This window comes from Borostomias antarcticus (genome assembly GCF_949987555.1).
Source record: "Borostomias antarcticus genome assembly, chromosome: 30".
NCBI classification, from domain to species: Eukaryota; Metazoa; Chordata; class Actinopteri; order Stomiiformes; family Stomiidae; genus Borostomias; species Borostomias antarcticus.
This window is the reverse complement of record NC_140263.1, coordinates 1,682,703-1,704,862: the sequence shown is the minus strand read 5'-3', so window position 1 is coordinate 1,704,862 and position 22,160 is coordinate 1,682,703. Positions and strand designations below refer to the sequence as shown.

Here is a 22,160-nt window from a genome sequence, read left to right as displayed (position 1 = left end):
ACGACTTTAGAACATACAATTTAAAGAACTATATTATTAAATTTTCAGACGACACAGCTATATTGTTTATTGACAAAAGACTCAGACATCACCACATACAAATCAGAGATAGACACGGTTGCCCAGTGGTGCAAGAAACATAACCTTGTTCTAAATGTTAAAAAGACCAAATAAATTTTTTTTGACCCCAGGTCCATTGGGGATCATAGTCCAGTACTGGTCAGCAGGGAGACTGTTGAGCAGGTAACAACATACAAGTACTTAGGAGACCACTTTGACCACCAAATACAGTGGGCGCACCACGTAGACTATGTATGTTCACGTGTTTAACTTTCTACGAAGACACAGGGTTCACGGTCTGGACAAGAAGGCCATGATGTTGTTTTATAGAGCAGCCATTGAATCAATCATTCGCTATGGCATCACAACATGGTATGACAACCTGTCTGTCAGGCTCAAATCACAACTGCTTAACTTGGTAAAAAGGGAGGCTAAATGAACAGGCATGACGCCCCGCCCCTAACAGGCATGACGCCCCCGGCCCCGCCCCCCCTTCAGGAGACACCTGATGAGACAGCGAGGAGGCGGGGCATCAACCCCAACCATGTCCTCCACAAGGAATTTGAGCTGATGTCCCCAGGCAGAAGATACAGGCACAATCTAGACTAAATGGGTATAAATTATCCTTTGTACCTCTTTCAATTAAGCTCCTGAATGGATAGATCTATGAGACACTTATTTTGTATGTGTGTACATTACATATTGTGAGTTCTGTGCGATACTGTACGGGGGGGGCAGCCCTGTACATGTGTTGCTGTTAATGTATTGTGAATGTTTTGTTCTATTTATGTATTTTATGTGTATATTTTGCCGTTACGCCACGACCACACAAATCAAATTCTTCTTCTTCTTCTACCAGGTGACAGAGGGCAGGTGTGTGCAGGTAGGAGAGGCCAGAGGCCAGGGTGACAGAGGGCAGATGTGTGCAGTTAGGAGAGGCCAGAGGGCAGGTGTGTGCAGGTGAGAGGCCAGGGTGACAGAGGGCAGGTGTGTGCAGGTAGGAGAGGCCAGAGGGCAGGTGTGTGCAGAGGGCAGATGTGTGCAGGTAGGAGAGGCCAGAGGGCAGGTGTGTGCAGGTGAGAGGCCAGGGTGACAGAGGGCAGGTGTGTGCAGGTAGGAGAGGCCAGGGTGACAGAGGGCAGGTGTGTGCAGGTAGGAGAGGCCAGGGTGACAGAGGGCAGGTGTGTGCAGGTAGGAGAGGCCAGGAACATGACAGGTAGGCCTGGTCCCTCTGACTTTTCATTACTCTTTGCTTTTTAGTCTAGCCTACATTGAGTTTGATGATCCATATATATTTATTTGGTCATTTAACTTACTGGACAGTGGCAATGTTCTCCTTTTTTGGGCCATCAGCAGATTCATCGGCTATCAGCTTTTTCCTGCTCCAAACTATTGTTATTATATCGTACATGTAATGTAATGTAATTATATCGGGAGGGGAAAATAAAAATCCCCCAAAAAAGAACAAACTCCACTATTGGTCAACGTGTAATTGGTACCAAGGCAAGTGCTGCGGTTCTCCAAACAATACTGCTTAAAGAGAGAGGAACAAGCCAGGGTTCTACAACTGCATGTCCAGAGAGGCTTTTCCATCACTGCATTTCTTTCATGGACAGAACAGAGGAGTGATCATAACAGGGGAGTGATCATAACAGGGGAGTGATCATAACAGGGGAGTGATCATAACAGGGGGAGTGATCATAACAGGGGAGTGAACATGACAGGGGAGTGAACATAACAGGGGAGTGAACATAACAGGGGAGTGAACATAACAGGGGAGTGATCATAACAGGGGAGTGAACATGACAGGGGAGTGATCATAACAGGGGAGTGATCATAACAGGGGAGTGAACATGACAGGGGAGTGATCATAACAGGGGAGTGATCATAACAGGGGAGTGAACATGACAGGGGAGTGATCATAACAGGGGAGGAGTGATCATAACAGGGGAGTGAACGTAACGGGAGTGAACGTGACAGGGGAGTGAACAGGGGAGTGAACATGACAGGGGAGTGATCATAACAGGGGAGTGATCATAACAGGGGAGTGAACATGACAGGGGAGTGAACATGACAGGGGAGTGATCATAACAGGGGAGTGAACATGACAGGGGAGTGAACATGACAGGGGAGTGATCATAACAGGGGAGGAGTGATCATAACAGGGGAGTGAACATGACAGGGGAGTGATCATAACAGGGGAGGAGTGATCATAACAGGGGAGTGAACAGGGGAGAGAACAGAACAGGGGAGAGAACAGAACAGGGGAGTGATCATAACAGGGGAGTGATCATGACAGGGGAGTGATCATAACAGGGGAGTGAACATGACAGGTGATCATAACAGGGGAGTGATCATGACAGGGGAGTGATCATAACAGGGGAGTGAACATGACAGGTGATCATAACAGGGGAGTGAACATGACAGGGGAGTGATCATAACAGGGGAGTGAACATGACAGGGGAGTGATCATGACAGGGGAGTGATCATAACAGGGGAGTGAACATGACAGGTGATCATAACAGGGGAGTGAACATGACAGGGGAGTGAACGTAACGTCTCTGTTGAACACCTTTCGCGAGACGGTCTTTGAATCAGCACTTGCACAGCGGTGCTGCTGTGTTTTGGGACGGGCATTTTTTTGTCAGCTTTGAAGCTGAAATATTTCCATATTGCACTTTGTGCTGCCTCTTTGTCAGTTAGCTGAGGTGTTGCTGCTGAAGCTACAGGCATATCTTCTCTGTAGTAAACAAAACCATCTCTCCTGTTGCTATCTTCGTTGCTCTTCATGTTTGCTGCAGGAGGCTCAAACAGTTGTTTTTCCATCGATAGCGCAACCTCACTGCTGTCCGCGTTCTGCTTAAAGTTCAGAAACGGACGTTTGAGATCATCTAACATATCATAGTTTGACGTATTTCCAACGCAAACAAGCTATGAGGGTGGGACATATGTTTAGAGGAATTTGATTGGAACATTGACAAGTGGGCGGGTTTTAAGAACTTTAGACAGATTCGATAGAAGGATAGCGTTGATTGACGGGTGAATGTCGTGAGATTATTGGCCTAAAATCTAAGGTAGGGGAGAGCCGGGTCAAAAGTCGCGCGGGACGAAAGTCGCGTTCACATTTTCTCCAGAATGACTGGACCTGCAATCACGTGGTTATACATGCCTGCACATATTACCGTGTGCGAGCTCTGTTCAAATTTAGGGCGCGATCGCAGCATATTTGACAGAGATATCGATGGAAACCACTTTTGCCCCATATAAGTAAAATCATGGTCTCATAAGCATTTTTCGATTGTAAAATTGTGTTCACTTGTTTAAGTTTTCAAACATATGCAATTTTCTTAGAAAGATTGATTCATTATTACCATGGATCGGTATTGGGATTGATCAAGGGCGAGTGTGAAATAGCAGCCACGTACAGTGAAACATGTGACCGTGGTGCCATTGAACGATACCCAGTTGTGCTCAGCTCGACCAGCTGGGGTCACTGTGGTGTTGTCTTGAGACTGTGTGTTAAATTCCATGACAGTGTGTGGAGTGAGTTTGGGGTGGGGGGGGGTTGAGCATTGAATGGATAGATTTCCGGTGGCATAGCTGGTTAAAGAGGTGTTTATGAGAGGTGCTCACTGGTTCGTATGTCAGAAGTCCTGAGATCGAACCCAGCATGGGCAAGCGATATTAACGAACGACGCAGTGAACACTGTTAGACTAATATGCAGCGTTAAACAGTCAACCCTGTTAGACTAATATGCAGTGTTAAACAGTCAACCCTGTTAGAAAAATACGTAGTGTTAAACGGTGACACCTGTTAGACTAATATGCAGCGTTAAACAGTCAACCCTGTTAGACTAATATGCAGCATTAAACAGTCAACCCTGTTAGACTAATATGCAGTGTTAAACAGTCAACCCTGTGAGACTAATACTTAGTATTAAACAGTCAACCCTGTTAGACTAATATGCAGTGTTAAACAGTCAACCCTGTTAGACTAATATGCAGTGTTAGACAGTCAACCCTGTTAGACTAATATGCAGTGTAGTCAACCCTGTTAGACTAATATGCAGCGTTAAACAGTCAACCCTGTTAGACTAATATGCAGTGTTAAACGGTGACACCTGTTAGACTAATATGCAGCGTTAAACAGTCAACCCTGTTAGACTAATATGCAGTGTTAAACAGTCAACCCTGTGAGACTAATACTTAGTATTAAACAGTCAACCCTGTTAGACTAATATGCAGTGTTAAACAGTCAACCCTGTTAGACTAATATGCAGTGTTAAACAGTCAACCCTGTTAGACTAATATGCAGTGTTAGACAGTCAACCCTGTCAGACTAATATGCAGTGTAGTCAACTCTGTTAGACTAATATGCAGCGTTAAACAGTCAACCCTGTTAGACTAATATGCAGCGTTAAACAGTCAACCCTGTTAGACTAATATGCAGTGTTAAACAGTCAACCCTGTTGGACTAATATGCAGTGTTGAACAGTCAACCCTGTTAGACTAATATGCAGCATTAAACAGTCAACCCTGTTAGAATAATATGCAGTGTTGAACAGTCAACCCTGTTGGACTAATATGCAGTGTTGAACAGTCAACCCTGTTAGACTAATATGCAGTGTTAAACAGTCAACCCTGTTAGACTAATATGCAGTGTTAAACAGTCAACCCTGTTAGACTAATATGCAGTGTTAAACAGTCAACCCTGTTAGACTAATATGCAGCATTAAACAGTCAACCCTGTTAGAATAATATGCAGTGTTGAACAGTCAACCCTGTTGGACTAATATGCAGTGTTGAACAGTCAACCCTGTTAGACTAATATGCAGTGTTAAACAGTCAACCCTGTTAGACTAATATGCAGTGTTAAACAGTCAACCCTGTGAGACTAATACTTAGTATTAAACAGTCAACCCTGTTAGACTAATATGCAGTGTTAAACAGTCAACCCTGTTAGACTAATATGCAGTGTTAAACAGTCAACCCTGTTAGACTAATATGCAGTGTTAGACAGTCAACCCTGTCAGACTAATATGCAGTGTAGTCAACTCTGTTAGACTAATATGCAGCGTTAAACAGTCAACCCTGTTAGACTAATATGCAGCGTTAAACAGTCAACCCTGTTAGACTAATATGCAGTGTTAAACAGTCAACCCTGTTGGACTAATATGCAGTGTTGAACAGTCAACCCTGTTAGACTAATATGCAGCATTAAACAGTCAACCCTGTTAGAATAATATGCAGTGTTGAACAGTCAACCCTGTTGGACTAATATGCAGTGTTGAACAGTCAACCCTGTTAGACTAATATGCAGTGTTAAACAGTCAACCCTGTTAGACTAATATGCAGTGTTAAACAGTCAACCCTGTTAGACTAATATGCAGTGTTAAACAGTCAACCCTGTTAGACTAATATGCAGCATTAAACAGTCAACCCTGTTAGAATAATATGCAGTGTTGAACAGTCAACCCTGTTGGACTAATATGCAGTGTTGAACAGTCAACCCTGTTAGACTAATATGCAGCGTTAAACAGTCAACCCTGTTAGACTAATATGCAGTGTTAAACAGTCAACCCTGTTAGACTAATATGCAGTGTTAAACAGTCAACCCTGTTAGACTAATATGCAGTGTTAAACAGTCAACCCTGTTAGACTAAGGCCGCATTTACCTGCAGGTCTTGATGCCTAGATCTGATTTTTTGCTCATATCCAATTTTTTTGACCGCCTGCTTACATGTACTTTTTAAAGGGACCCATATCAGATACCTGTGCTTACACGTACATACTTGTTTAACATTTGAAACAACCCACATGCGTACACGAGGGTTTCATTACCTTGGTTACCTTGGTAACAACCAGCCGGCTCTTTGCTGGACAGAGACGTGATATTTTGTAAATAACTGGAATTAACTTTATTCACATACATGGAAATGAGTTGATGTTGTGTAGGCATGAAGATGAAATGATAAACTGTCATTCAGCAATTCCACTATAATTAGCCTTCTGGTAATACATCTCCGCACTGGCCTGTGAGCCCCCCGAGGTCGGCGGGTTAGCCGCGAACTTCATGCCGCAACGAGCGATCTCGTCTCTGGGTGGACAGCTGTTCAACTCGCCTGGGACCAGGTCCCCTGGAGATATTTCACCTGGCTGCCCATCGCGCTGTTGGGAACTGAATGAATACCACCTACTAGCAAACACAACATGTTCAGTCACAATTATACTGTTAAAACTAAGATGCCTGGATACAAAAATATGTTTTCCAACGGATAGATTTGACAAAAGTAGATTAATAAGCAAGCCCCTTTTCATTGCTAACTCAGAACACGTCAGGTTTCAATGACGTGCGAATCGCAATGACAGGGAATATCCGTTCTGTCCGCTTAGACGACAGTCACATTAGCCGATGTCTGATTCATATCTGATTTATTTCCACATATGATTGAGGCCTGAAACGGATCTGAGAATATCCGATTCTATGTGATTTGTTCCTGCTGACACGTGCGTAATACATATCGGATACGTGGTCACATATGAGCAAAAAAACGGAATTGGGTCACTTCAATCAGGCAGTGTAAATGCGGCCTAATACTTAGTGTTAAACAGTCAACCCTGTTAGACTAATACTTAGTGTTAAACAGTCAACCCTGTTAGACTAATACTTAGTGTTAAACAGTCAACCCTGTTAGACTAATATGCAGTGTTGAACAGTGAAACCTGCAACACTAATATGCAGTATTAAACAGTCAACCCTGTTAGACTAATATGCAGTATTAAACAGTCAACCCTGTTAGACTAATATGCCGTGTTGAACAGTCAACCCTGTTAGACTAATATGCAGTATTAAACAGTGAGCCCTGTGTGTTGTTTGTGATTCCTGTCAGGTCCAGAACATGGCGGACGGCTGCACATCATCTACTGTTTCCATTTCTGGACCTCAGCCCCAAACGCTAGCGCCCCGGTGACGGCGGCGCGTCCCCAACCACCCTCCCCCTTCTTTTTTCTTGAGGCGACGGCAATTAAAGAGACGAGCGAGCGAGCGAGCGAGCGGAGGAGAAGGAACCACGTAGCGCTCCAGAGACAGAACTCCGCGGTTGCTGTGGAAACGGGCGATTCTGAATGAATTTGCAGCGGAACAAAAAAAAAATTGGAAAAAGAGTGAGATGACTTCAAATCGCAGCTAGACCACTCTGCCGGCTAAGCCATCTGCCCGGAGCTGTGAGAGGGAAAAACAGGACTGTGGTTTCAACAAACAGACATATTTAGCACACACACACACAGACGCACACAGACACACACATGCGCGCACACACACCTCTGAAGTGAAGCATTGTGGGACAATTTCTGCTTAATTGGGTGTGCACAAACCCCCCCCCCCCCCCCCGAAAAAGCTGCGTTAATGACTTGCAGATGGCTGCTGCTACGTGAGACTGGAGCCCTGAGTGTTGAGTGAATAGACTGACTAGGCTACTGATGGCCGTCCACCATGGAGATCCAGCTAGCAGCGCTGCTCAGCCACACACTTACTCTTCATATTTGATGTGATAGATGACGTCCTCCTCTCGCTCTTTAGCTGGGCTTGCAGCCGGGGCCGGGGCTGAGGCCGGGGCCGAGGCTGGAGCTGGGGCCGGGGTTGAGGAGGATGGGGTCGAGGCCGGGGCTGCTGCAGATGTACAGTCTGTTTTAGATGTGGAGGCCCCACTATCAGAGTTCAACACACTATTCCCATTACTGTCCTGGTTGGGCTGGCCCTGGTTCTGGCCTGCCTGGCCCTGGTTCTGGCCAGCCTGGCCCTGCTCGGCCTCCAGCTTGCCGTTAGTCCTTTTGCTGGGCCGGCCGACCTTGGGCGGTTTCGGGGCACGGGTCACGTTCTCGATGCTGGCCTCGAACCACGCTCCGATGCTGACGTCCTGGCAGTCCACCAGCTCGTTCAGCTGGAACACAAGAGAAACAAAAACAACATCGGTGACTAACGAGTTCCAGACATTTTTGAGCGCACTGTCCCTTTAAATGAAAACACCATACAGAAAGCAGCCTTATCCGTCTATGGGCTACCAGAAAGGGGATTGGCTAAAGAACAACAGCAGCCATTAGAACCCCGTCAGTGACGGAACTTCAGAATGCGTTCGAACGTTCCGCCGTTCGTTCGCTGACAAACATCAACCGACAAAACATTCCGGAGCCGTCAGTGACATCATCACGCTGACAGGGCGGGTCTGTTAACTCTCCGTTATGTGTTGCTGGAACAGTAACCCTCTGAAATGAACCAACACCAGGAGGAATGTGAGGAAATCAAGTCTTTCGTGGTGACAGAATACGTCATGTCATGTTAATGGCGGTGTGTCGGCGTTTGAACCGCTGTCTTCTAACAGGTGTTAAACCCCGTCTTTGCACCAACTTCCAACAGAGCCATGCATGACTAATGTCCCTGCGTTTCCTCAGTCGAACCATCTCCTCAGTCCTTCCCGCCTGCTGCTGGCACGGCCACACCCAGGAAGAGTCTTGTCCTGGATCCAGCACATATCAGTTACAGCCCTGTTAGCTAGCCAGGAGAGCCGCCGTGGTGCTAACGGCTAGCTGCTCAACTGCTCTGGCGGAGTGTAATGTGTCGTTTGGCACGCGTGGGCTTGGCATCCTTGACGCTAGCTCCCCCCTGCCGCTTGGCTGTGCCCAGGACAGATCATGTTTATTGTGCTACGTCAGTCTAGCCCGTGTGCGTGTGTGTTTGCGCACACGAGTGTTTGTATGCGTGCGTGTGTGTGCTCTGTGCTCTGAGTTTCAGGGTTTAACGAGGAATGCTTTTCATGTGTTACATACGTTGGAATGTTATCCGCACAGAAAGCCTGAGGATTAAATTCCTTGTGATTAAGTGAATCTGGGCCCCCCTACACTGACTGACTGGCCCCTACACTGACTGACTGGCCCCTACACTGACTGACTGGCCCCTACACTGACTGACTGGCCCCTACACTGACTGACTGGCCCCTACACTGACTGACTGGCCCCTACACTGACTGACTGGCCCCTACACTGACTGACTGGCCCCTACACTGACTGACTGGCCCCTACACTGACTGACTGGCCCCTGTACACAGATTGACTGGCCCCTCCAACACACAACCATCCACATCGGGATCTTCTACTGGTGATGTGCATGTAACTATAAAAAAATACACAGAGACACCACAGAAAATAAGAGAGAACCAGTAAAGACGGTGATGTCCGGTCACAGCCATCTTGCTTGTGCCGGTCAGATGGGAGGTTCACGCCTACTGTGGGTTCTGACCAGCGCAAAGTGAACAGGCTCAGCCGAGGGCAACATGACGATGACGGACATGGAGGATGAGACGGTCAAGACAGACGGTCAAGACAGACAAACCAACACCCTTCTGGAGCAACAAGAGGGGCAGGTCTACAGCCAACCAGACAATCAGGCAGCCTTACTGAGTGAGACAGACACACAGCCAGACAGACAGAGGCAGACAGACAGACAGACAGACAGACAGACAGACAGACAGACAGACAGACAGACCGACCGCAGCTTAACTGAGGAAAAGACAAAGACAGCTAGCCAGACTGTCTGAAGGACAGACAGGCCGCCTCCCAAGACAGACAAACGGACATCCTTCTAGACAAAACAAGAGAGGGCAGTTGGACAGTCAGACAGAGAGAAACACAGACAGTCAGCGCCGGGTCGACAGACAGTCAGACAGGCCGTCGTGGCAACTCTCTCTGGACCTGCTACAGTAACCCAGCCCTCTGTGGACCTGCTACAGTAACCCAGCCCTCTCTGGACCTGCTACAGTAACCCAGCCCTCTCTGGACCTGCTACAGTAACCCAGCCCTCTCTGGACCTGCTACAGTAACCCAGCCCTCTCTGACCTGCTACAGTAACCCACCCTCTCTGGACCTGCTACAGTAACCCAGCCCTCTCTGACCTGCTACAGTAACCCACCCTCTCTGACCTGCTACAGTAACCCAGCCCTCTCTAACCTGCTACAGTAACCCCACCCTCTCTAACCTGCTACAGTAACCCAGCCCTCTCTAACCTGCTACAGTAACCCAGCCCTCTCTGACCTGCTACAGTAACCCACCCTCTCTGACCTGCTACAGTAACCCAGCAGTCCTCTGCCCCTAGCAGCTGGTCCGTGGAGCCAGGGCAGGAAACAGAGGCGTCTCAGCAGCTGAATATGACGCTATGCTTGCGTGTTCTGATCAGCTCTATTATAACAGAGCTTCCCTCGGACGGTTGGTCCGTCTGCCCGTCCCTCTGTCCTCTTTCCTCGGACACGTCGGTCTGACAGCGTTCATATTTGTCACGGGTATCTGCAGGGCGTCCAGACCGTGACGGGGACGGATTTTTAATTAATTTAAGCTTAAAATACAGATCCAAGCCGCCATCCAATAGGAATACTGCTCCGAATAGAACCCCGCCCCTGGCGTTCCAACTGCCAACTATAGAATTATCTTGTCTGCTTATCAGCTGCAAGGAGCTGCAGCTTTGTCCTGAATGAGTGTGGCTGCCCTGATCCAAACACTGAACTATGACCTTGCGCCAGCTTCCCCTAGAATTAGATTTCCGTTGCTCAGCTTTGCCCAACATTAGTGCGCTCTATTGTCCACCCAGTAGTAATCGCTAGCTAGCTAGCAGACAATAGCCAAACCCAGTGCAAGTGATCAATTAGACGGGACTTGCCAAACACGTCTGCTATGTTCTGGGGGGGGGGGGGGCATATAATGGACTAAATGGGCAATTACTGATTGCTCCAACGGGTATCAAGACTAGCAGATCAGTTGATTGGATGGGCTAGGCTGGAGTGATAGCAGATGTACAGTATTTAGTTGATGTCCATAGTGGGCATCATAGTGGGTATCATAGTGGGCATCATAGTGGGCATCATAGTGGGCATCATAGTGGGCATCATAGTGGGCATCATAGTGGGCATCATAGTGGGTATCATAGTGGGCATCATAGTGGGCATCATAGTGGGTATCATAGTGGGCATCATAGTGGGCATCATAGTGGGCATCATAGTGGGCATCATAGTGGGCATCATAGTGGGCATCATAGTGGGCATCATAGTGGGCATCATAGTGTGTATCAAAACTAGTGTCCTTGAAGACATGAACTGTGAAGCGGTTGTGAATTAGGGCACATATGAAGCCTACACAGTAGTTCTGGAGTACACTCTAAAAAAGGGTGCTACCGTATATAGAACCATAGAAGAACCATCTGAAAACAGGTTCTATATAGAACCCTACGATTCCAATCAGAACTAGGGTCAGTCAGTACCAGGCCCCTCCACTCCCTCACTCACCTGGTAACGTTAAAAGCAAAGAACCCTTTGGAACTATAGAAACCCCCTCTAGAAAAAGGGTCCCATATAGAACCTTTTCTAGGTCAGAAAGAACGCTTTAGGGTTCCACATAGCACCTTATGGAGCTGAAAGGGGTTCTATAAAGAGCCTTTTTTCCCAGAGGACTCTTCTGTTGTTAAAGAGTTTTATACACATAGCTCCCTTTTGTTTTTAGAATGTCTCACCTGGTCTCTACTGTGTCTCACCTGGTCTCTACCGTGTCTCACCTGGTCTCTACTGTGTCTCACCTGGTCTCTACTGTGTCTCACCTGGTCTCTACTGTGTCTCACCTGGTCTCTACTGTGTCTCACCTGGTCTCTACCGTGTCTCACCTGGTCTCTACTGTGTCTCACCTGGTCTCTACTGTGTCTCACCTGGTCTCTACTGTGTCTCACCTGGTCCCTGTGTCTCACCTGGTCTCTACTGTGTCTCACCTGGTCTCTACTGTGTCTCACCTGGTCCCTGTGTCTCACCTGGTCCCTGTGTCTCACCTGGTGTCTACCGTGTCTCACCTGGTCTCTACCGTGTCTCACCTGGTCTCTACTGTGTCTCACCTGGTCTCTACTGTGTCTCACCTGGTCTCTAATGTGTCTCACCTGGTCTCTACTGTGTCTCACCTGGTCCCTGTGTCTCACCTGCTCTCTGCTGTGTCTCACCTGGTCTCCACCGTGTCTCACCTGGTCTCTACTGTGTCTCACCTGGTCTCTACTGTGTCTCACCTGGTCTCTACTGTGTCTCACCTGGTCCCTGTGTCTCACCTGGTCCCTGTGTCTCACCTGGTCTCTACTGTGTCTCACCTAGTCCCAGTGTTTCTCACCTGGTCTCTACTGTGTCTCACCTGGTCCCTGTGTCTCACCTGGTCTCTACCGTGTCTCACCTGGTCTCTACTGTGTCTCACCTGGTCCCTGTGTCTCACCTGGTCTCTACTGTGTCTCACCTGCTCCCTGTGTCTCACCTGGTCTCTACTGTGTCTCACCTGGTCTCTACCGTGTCTCACCTGGTCCCTGTGTCTCACCTGGTCTCTACTGTGTCTCACCTGCTCTCTACTGTGTCTCACCTGGTCCCTGTGTCTCACCTGGTCTCTACTGTGTCTCACCTGCTCCCTGTGTCTCACCTGGTCTCTACTGTGTCTCACCTAGTCCCAGTGTTTCTCACCTGGTCTCTACTGTGTCTCACCTGCTCTCTACTGTGTCTCACCTGGTCTCTACTGTGTCTCACCTGGTCCCTGTGTCTCACCTGGTCTCTACTGTGTCTCACCTAGTCCCAGTGTTTCTCACCTGGTCTCTACTGCGTCTCACCTGGTCTCTACTGTGTCTCACCTGGTCTCTACTGCGTCTCATCTAGTCCCAGTGTCTCACCTGGTCTCTACTGCGTCTCACCTAGTCCCTGTCTCACCTGGTCTCTACTGTGTCTCACCTGGTCCCTGTGTCTCACATGGTCTCTACTGTGTCTCACCTGGTCTCTACTGCGTCTCATCTAGTCCCAGTGTCTCACCTGGTATAAGCCGATGCCTGGGTCCCTCAGCATGGAGCGCTTGGAGGTCGATGGCTGGTTGTCCTGTGCAGGGTTGTTGGTACTGGTGCTGGTCTTACTGGTGCTGGTCTTACTGGTGCTGGTCTTACTGGTGCTGGTCTTACTGGTGGTGGTGGTGGTGGTGGGCTCGGGGTCCGCCTTGGCTGTGCTGTTGTTTTTGTTGTCGTTGCTGTTGCTGACAACAGCGACGGCGTGCGTTGCCGCGGTAACCTTTGGGGAGGGGGTCGCCGCAGCGACTGCGGTGGGAGGGGGCGAAGCCGAGCTGCAGGCCATGACCTCACAGTCCTTGGGGGCGGGGCTGTCGGGGGCGTCGGCGTGGGAGCGAATCAGCAGCTGGACGATGTCGTTGAGACCCACGTTGTAGTCAAACAGAGTCTGGCCATCTTCCATCTGAAACACAGAGTTAGATTACTGATCCTGTTACATTACTGATGCTGTTAGAATGAGTGATGTAATCCAAAGGATTACTCAAACTCTAAAACGTAATCTGATCATATTCCATGACTTTTGAATTACTTTTCGTCATATTTTCGTCATTTTTACAGCGGTGTAAAAAACAATATTGCCTCACATTATTATCCCCAACTAGCTAACTTGTGTTACCTCGACAAACGCCGTCACCCTCACACTTCGAAGGTGATAACACGGACTGTGAGGAATCTGGGTGAGACCCTGGATGACCAACTGTTGTTCTCCGCACATTCAGGTATGGCGTTGGTCAGGCTACACGCTCCTGCAGATTCCTGCTCTACAACATCAGGAGGATTCGCCCTTTCCTCACTGATGAAACGGCGCAGGTACTCATCCAGGCCCTGGTCATCTCCCACCTGGACTACTGCAACTCCCTCCTCGCTGGGGCGCCGGCGTCAGCCATTAAACCTCTGGAACTTGTCCAGAAAGCTGTTGCTCGCCTGGTGTTCAACCACCCCAAGTTCTCCCACACAACTTCCCTTCTCCGTTCCCTACACTGGCTCCCTGTAGCGGCTCGCATCCAGTTTAAAACTCTGGTGCTAACCTACAGGGCAATTAAAGGAACAGCTTCCTCCTACCTCCAGGCCATGGTCACCTACACCCCCTCCCGACCGCTACGCTCTGCTACCTTGGGGCGACTGGTCCGAGGCCCCTGCGGTCGATCGATACGGTCACGGCTCTTCTCTGTCCTGGCCCCGCAGTGGTGGAATGAACTGCTCACTGATGTCAGGACAGCAGAGTCGCTGCCCATCTTTTGCCGCAGGCTCAAGACTCACCTCTTCAAGAAGCACTACCACTGTCCTCCCTCCATATTATTTGTAACATACTGTACATTTTGGAACAATACAAAGCTGCTGTGCTAATCGGTGAAGTATCCCTTTAAGCATGTGTTTTTCTGCTCTTGCACTTTGCCTTCAGCACTAGATTATGCTCTAAGTCACTTGTTTTAGAAAGGAGATGTACTTGTGAAGTTCTGGTGAGTAGAAGTACACTGACTAACTATGTTAAATGCAATTATTGTAAGTCGCTTTGGATAAAAGCATATGTTAAATGACTGTCATCTTTACTTGACATTATTTACTTAAACTGACTTGGTGTGTTTTTTCAGGGGGGAGTCAGTGATTTTGTCTCTTAAAACGTGAATGTAATCATGCATGTATGATTAGCATATTTAGGCCCGAGCACTGGCGGTGTGAAGCCCTATTGAAAATGTAAGGATTATTATTCTCCCTTCTCTTATCTTCTACCTTCTTCTTCTCCCCAAACAAATACCTTTTTGGCGGCCTAAACATGGATGAAAACGCATGAAACTTTGTAGATAGGTCAGTCCCGGTGAAAAATGTGATATTTCAATGGCTCAAGAGCGCCCCCTGGAAAATTTTAAATGGCGTGCCCCACCTTTCAGTTTGATGTAGGCGAACGAAATTCGGTGGGCATATGTAGTTCATCGAGACACTAAAATGTCTCTTGGACCTATACCCAACATCCAACAGGAAGTCCACCATTTTGCTCTTAATGTGCCATTTTTTCCTTGTTTTTACCATTTCCATGCCTCGTACTTCAACGAACTCCTACAGGTTTCATCCGATCAACTTCATATTCGGTCAGCTTCATCTTAAGACCTTTGTGATCAAAAGTTATCAAAAATCAAACATCTGTGCGTCAGCATTGAGTCATACTTATAGCGCCACCTACTGCTTACAGGAAGTCCTCATAACTCCTACATACGTCATCCCATTTACTCCAAATTGCTCAGGGTTGATGAAGGTCGCGTCCTGAACACATCTGTGCGTCAGTATTGAGTCATACTTATAGCGCCACCTACAGGTCAAGCAGGAAGTCATCATAACTCCTACATACATTGTCCGATTTACACAACATTTCTCACGCTTCATCAAGGTACCGTCCTGAACACATCTATGCATCGGTATTGAGTCACGCTTAGAGCGCCACCTACTGGTGACAGGAAGTTTCTCTCAGTACTGGACACCGAAATAGCACAGCCTTTAACGGCGCCACACCCCAACATGCGTGGGGTGCGAGGGCCCGCTCACTGCTGCTCACAGCCCTAGTTTTCAGATTAAGTTACGTTTTTGGGAGGCAATTTGATTACGCAATATCATTACACGTAATCCACTCCTTGTCAACCCTGAACAACACACAGATCTTCACTCACTGACAGAGATATGTGTGATATGCAGCAAAGCATGCTGTTGGACAAATGTGGAGAGAGAGATATGGAGAGACAGAGATGGAGAGACAGAGAGATATGGGAAGAGAGAGAGAAATGGAGAGAGAGAGAGCTCACTGCTGGTCTGAAAGAGATCCAACAACCGGTCGTTGAGACTTGATTCCCAGCCTTCATAGCTGAACAGATACAAGCTGCTGCCCACCCTGATCTCTGACCATCACAATCCCTTGAACCCTGACCCCCCCGTCACCCTGACCCCAGTGTTTCCCCTAGGGGGTTTTTCAGGAGGGGGGGGTCGGCCTCCCAAACTACTGGTGTTGTCTGTCGCGGGGCGGGCGTGTCACGGATACATGGTGTCAACAGTGTCGTCATAGATCTTTAAGTGCATTTCTTTACACTGAGCTGAAATGAAAGTAGTGCACATAACTACAAAAAATAAAAACATACTACTAGAAAAAAATAACATTTCCTGGAGAAAATGTGTGTGAATACTAAACAATTATATTTACATTATAAATATATTATAAATTGTAAAAGCATTGCTGAAAATGCATAGGGAATGGGGAGAAATGGGAACTAACCCATTTAGTCCACAACACAGATTCAAGATGCCCTACACATGTCGTTACTAACATCAGCATACATGGACTTAACTGTAGTTGCGTTACTTAGCTAGCTACAACAGAAAATTCTCTCTCCCAGTCACAAAATGTCCGCCAGCCACAATCCTAATTTTCACCATGTTAAACTCCATTGACTTATGCTAAAAATGTTAGCTCTCTAAAAGTCCGCTATTTTTTGGCTTGTTGGGTCTTTTAGGAGGGGCGGGTGATGCCGTTGGGGGGGGTGGGCAACCTCTACAAGGCTATGGTAGGGGACACTGCCTGACCCTCTAACCCTAACCCCCCTCTTCACCTGTCCTGCTGGGCTGACCTTCACTGGTGAGATACCAGATTTGGATCCCAGCTTCAGCCCTACCGTTGTGCCCTTGAGCAAGGCACTTTTAACCCTCAACTAGCTCCTCCCTGTGTCCTAACCCTCAGCTTGTCTCCAGTGTCTGATGCTGAACATTGACAGAAGAGCAGAAGACAAATCTTAGTTCTTCCTCCAACAATAAAGTATTTCTAAAAATCTTTCATTTCTTCTCTCACCTCACTGAGCGGGAGCCTCTATTAATGGCGGTTCACAGGAAATGTTTTTTTCTGTCATTGTGTTGAGAACAAGAATCTGGGATTTCAGATGAAGCCAAAACTACCCGACGCTAGACGGAAAAGTGCGCGGCAGAATTAAGATCTGATTGCGAGACGCGGTAGGATTGAGATCTGATTGCGAGGCTCAATCGTCGTTCGCGGGGTAAGAAATAAATAAACGGACATTTGGCTGCGCTTCGCCGTCCGCTGCGCATTTCCTCAAACAAATAAATAAATAAATAAGTGAATAAATCAGAGGGTGAGAGAGGGGAGTGAAGGGGGGGGGAGGTTGCTATGGAAACCATTAAAGAGCACCCCCCCCCTGTATTCTCTATATTCTCTCTATAACCCCCCACCCCAACCCCCAAAATCACAGACACGCATCCAATCTCCGCCTCTGCGTTCGCCCCCTCCCCCGTCAACCTCTCTCTCAGACGGCGTAGCGGCAGATTACCACAGTCATGGTTCATATCAGCAAAATGTCTCCCTCCACTTCCCTCTCACGGCCGTTGGGTTATTATTACTACGGTAACGACACGTATATCCGCCGCGCCGCGTCTCCATTCCTCCTCCGTGAGCCTCCTACTCAGCGCTCAGACAGACAGACGGGCTAAAGACAGACAGACAGACAGACAGACAGACACTGAAGCACAGAGCCACTGTACGTGTGTGTGGGGGGGGGGGGGGGGTGGAACACGAACCCAAAACACAAATGGCACCGCAACCGCGATGCCACCCCTTCAGACCCCTTTGTGCTGTGGAGACGGAGACCAAGATGGCCGCCCCCGATCGCCTTCCTCGTTACTGGGGAGAGAGCGGAGCAGCTCAGAAACAGAGAGAGAGAGAGAGAGAGAGGAGAGAGAGTAGGAGAGGGAGAGAGAGAGGGAGAGATAGAGAGGGGGGAGAGAAAGAGCGAGGGAGAGAGAGAGAAAGAGAGAGAGAGAGAGAGAGAGAGAGGGAGAGAGCGAGAGAGAGAGAGAGAGGGAGAGAGTAGGAGAGGGAGAGATAGAGAGGGGGGAGAGAAAGAGCGAGGGAGAGAGAGAGAAAGAGAGAGAGAGAGAGAGAGAGAGGGAGAGAGTAGGAGAGGGAGAGATAGAGAGGGGGGAGAGAAAGAGCGAGGGAGAGAGAGAGAGAAAGAGAGAGAGAGAGAGAGAGAGAGAGAGAGAGAGAGAAAGAGAAAGAGAGAGAGAGAAAGAGAGAGAGAGAAAGAGAGCATAATCTTCTTCCCTCATGATTTTTAATAGTGGGTCTTCAGTTGTGAAACTGAAATGGGAGGGAAAAAAGGCACAAACGTTGTGACAGCGTCCACATCCGTCACTGGCTGTCTCTTTACAGTGGACATGGACAGACAGAAAGACAGGCCGGTAGACTGACAGGCAGAAAGAGAGACAGACAGACAGACAGACAGACAGACAGACAGACAGACAGACAGACAGACAGACAGACTATCAGACATACTGAGTACAGCGAGCGAGCCAAGCACCTGCTGGAATGCATGATCCCAGAACACCTGGAGTAGTAATGTGATGTTGTGCCTCCAATCCCGTAATCACCCAGCCCTCTCTGCTGGGTACAGACCCGAAACAGAGCTTCAATCACCCAGCCCTCTCTGCTGGGTACAGACCCGAAACAGAGCTTCAATCACCCAGCCCTCTCTGCTGGGTACAGACCTGACACAGAGCTTCAATGACCCAGCCCACGCCGTCACAAGCTGCTCGGGGTAAATAAAGTCCATATCTATCTGTGATCTCCCCTCTCAACCCTGACCGCTCTGCTATCAGAGTCCTCTGAGCTTCCAACCAAGAGGTCCAGTTATAGAACTTCAACTACTGATGTGTTCCACCACCTTCTAGGGCGTTTTCTGTCCATTTTCAAGAACAGAGGTGTAAAGAAGAACTGAAATATATAATGATAACATCATTATAAAGGCCAATCATTACGTTTTATGTCGATAATAAAGAATGATACTAAAGAATGTTCGGACCGACTAAACTGAAAATAAAACATGCGGAAAAGCCACACATGTACACGTGTGCAGCCTATGTATGTGTCACCACACATGTCCCCAACTCTGAGTTTTGTGAGTGGAATCAGATTAGCATATTCAAAACAGAGATTCCACAACTGGCTCCTCCTCTTTCCCCCCATATGTCTCACGTTAGGCTGAGGGGAGACCAAGGGAGTCGGGACAGCTGTCAAACTCTGGAATATGTAGAGGTGGGTCGTATGCCCACCTCCCTTGTTCTCTGTAAAGCGCAGTGTTGCCTCTGGGTATGAAATGCGCTATACAAATAAAGCTTTGATTGATTGATTGAAACTAACTCAATATAGCACAATAAAGATGCTTGTTTTTCTTGCTAAACATGAATCATCTCGCCCACATCGTCTACTTCTGATGCCCCCATGTTTTTATGCAGTGTTTCCCATAGCCTACATTAAGGTTAGCTGATTTGACAATAGTCTCCTCAACTGCGCGTTTCAAAGCGTGCGTGAATGAGCGTGCGTTGAGCAGCAGTCAACAAGGAAGTGTTTCGGCTGTCACTGAAGCATTTTCGTAGATGTTAGAGGTCAATCTATGAAGAAAATATATTTTTGGAGGGAAAATATTTTTGGAGGGAAAGGAAAGCTGTTTTGTGTTGTGATATTCCGTTTGAGAAATGCACGTTGCTAGTGCACAGTAGGCCAGGCTCATAGCTGACCTGAGAAAGATTCCCTGCCTTCTTCCAACCGCTATATCAGTTTCAAGTCTTCTTCACTGCACAACGAATAGCTACGGCAATAGCCTAGGTGTAAAACGAATGACTGGCCTGTCCTGTATGAATCACAAGGCAGGTGACTTGTGACTCTGCGCATTGTGACTCTGGAGCAAAAAAAACAACAAATGTTCGACTTAAAGGATCTCAGTCGACTTCAGGGTCTCCGACTGATGATTCGACTCGTCGACTTTCAGGGGCAGCCCTGATTCAAACATACTGAGGATGCAGAACAGAACGACATGTAGCCTCGTAAGACCGTCCGTTCTCGAGCTCACATCGTGCATCTCTCTCAGATGGTCTGGTCTCTCCAGGCAGGTGCACTCAGACCCACGGGAGGAGGGTGTCTTTCTCTCCTCTCAGAGAGAAGGACCTTTTTCTCAGGCAAAACCTTTTTTATAAATTCCTGTTGCGCAGATCCTGCCCTGCCTAAAATATTTTGATTGAATCAAAATATCAGGTTGGAAAATAAAGTTCCTCCTGGGCGATGCCCTACCTGGGCGATGTCCTACCAAGGAGGTGGTGCCCTACCTGGGCGATGCCCTACCTGCCCTCTCTCGCTCTTGTTCTCCGAGCTACTGCAGCGCGCGCAGTGAGCAAAACAAACGCACCTGCACGCGAAACAAATGAACCTGGGCGCACACGATAGGCACTCGATAGTCATGAGTCAGTCAGTTGAGTAAACGTCTTTTTGAGGCAGACAGGCATGTAACAGGTAGGCTATGTAGCCACTGGCTAAAATTAGGAAACTTGTTCATTTTTGTTTTATAGAGATATATTGATGTGCTTTACCAATACTAGCCCTAACGCCAGAATCAGTCTCTCTCTCTCTCTCTCTCTCTCTCTCCCTCATGAGTTTTGATGTTGTCTTATTGTGTCGGTAGTTAACTAGCTAATGTAGCCTAATATCAGCTGGGTAACGTCAGCTCTCTCTGTCCAATAAAAGAAAACAGGCTAAATGTTCTCTAATATCACCATGAAACAGTAACAGTGCAATTTTGATCGTAGGCCTCTAACTTAACCAGTCATCATTCTACTGGACTGCTGCAGGGTAATGCATCTTCATCACCATGGCAACCTACAGCCCCCCCCCCCCGCTACTGTGACGACTGTGACAGGAAAGCACAGCAGGTACAGTTATCACAAATGAACAGCCTGTCTGATATAAGTGTGACTACTTGTCACCATTCTGTAATGAGTGGGCATCCAGGCTAATGGACTTAAAAAGAAACAGACAGTGCAATTTTAATTGTAGGCTTCTAACTTTTGCTACAGCTCCTAGTAACTTGTTTAGAAAGGAGATGGACTTGTGAGTTCTGGAAAGTAGTATTACCGACCTACATTAAAGTAACTTTGGATAAAAGCGTCTGCTAAATGATTGTAATGTAGGCGAATATCACTCACAGCATCACAGTATATGCAGCTAGGTAGTTTGCTAGCTATTTATGGCTAGTAGTAGCCTACTTTGTTTATTAATTTACATTACATATTTAACTAATTTAGGTCAAAATGTGCTCTGCATGCCGCACAACCCAAGTGCCCCATTTTAAACTTCTGCCCCTCTAACATTCCTGATACTCTCCATAGAGATCCGTTTGGGCCAGATCAGAAAATCTCAACAATCAGCGTTGGTTTTGAGGAGTTTGAATTCCAAACAGCTACGCTGGGCGGGTTGAGGTGTGACGACAGCGAGGAGCGGTTGAAGTTCCCGTGTGGTGGATGTTGATTGACAGATGCTTCATCCAATCAGCAAGTAGTTTTGAAAGTGCCCGCCCTTTTCCAAACAGTTTCCAACAGAGAGTTCCCAGATGGCTATGTGATGGTCTGGTGCGTCAGGTTAGATGGCTATGTGATGGTCTGGTGCGTCAGGTTAGAGCATCACAGACATTCTGACTCCTGATCCTGAGCTGGTCATCAATATCAAGTCATTTCTCATTTCCAACCATCATGACTAGGGCTGGGTATCGAGTTGAATTTCAAGAATCGATTCGATTCCGATTCACAAGGTTCGGAATCGATTATCACGATTCGATTTGATTCAATATCGATTCGGTTAGTGTTACTAAAACCTGTTTATTTTAGCTGTAACCTTAATTACATGACTGCCAAGTTATGCAACACATCAATACTAGGGCTGGGTATCGATACTGATTTCCAAAAATGAATGAATGAATAATTGAATTAATTTATGAACTATTCATTCCTTCATTTATTCATTCATTCATGAAATAAAAGATCGATTTAGGGATTCATGAATCGATTCTGAATCATTTGATTCAGAATCGATTCTGAATCGATGAATCGATTTTTTAAACCCCGCCCTAATCATGACTAAATACCCCAACACAGATACACCACCCCCTCCAGATCCAGCCTCAGCATCCAGACCCCAGCTGCTACCCTTCAGCCCCCAACCTTCACCCCCAAGCCTCTAACCCTCAGCCTCCACCCTCCTCCAGACCCAGCCTCTATAGCTCAGCCTCCCTCCTCCAACCCCCAGCCTCTAAACACCAGCCTCCATCCTCCCTCCTGCAATCTCCAGCCTCCCCCCCTCCGCTCCCAGCCTCTAAACCCCAGCCTCTCCCCTCCGCTCCCCGCC

At 47.6% G+C, this 22,160-nt stretch overlaps 1 protein-coding gene across 1 annotated transcript in view; it reads right to left on the bottom strand.

Annotated features, from left to right (window-relative positions):
• The window catches only part of uhrf2 (ubiquitin like with PHD and ring finger domains 2), a 51,090-nt gene that overhangs the window by 24,278 nt on the left and 4,652 nt on the right, over nucleotides 1–22,160 (bottom strand). Inside the window, exons 2-3 of the mRNA XM_084460010.1 lie at nucleotides 12,918–13,346; nucleotides 7,594–8,000 (exon numbers count right to left, since the gene is read on the bottom strand). Of these exons, the coding sequence (XP_084316136.1) occupies nucleotides 7,594–8,000; nucleotides 12,918–13,346 (836 nt within the window). The remainder of the gene's footprint in view (nucleotides 1–7,593; nucleotides 8,001–12,917; nucleotides 13,347–22,160) is intronic.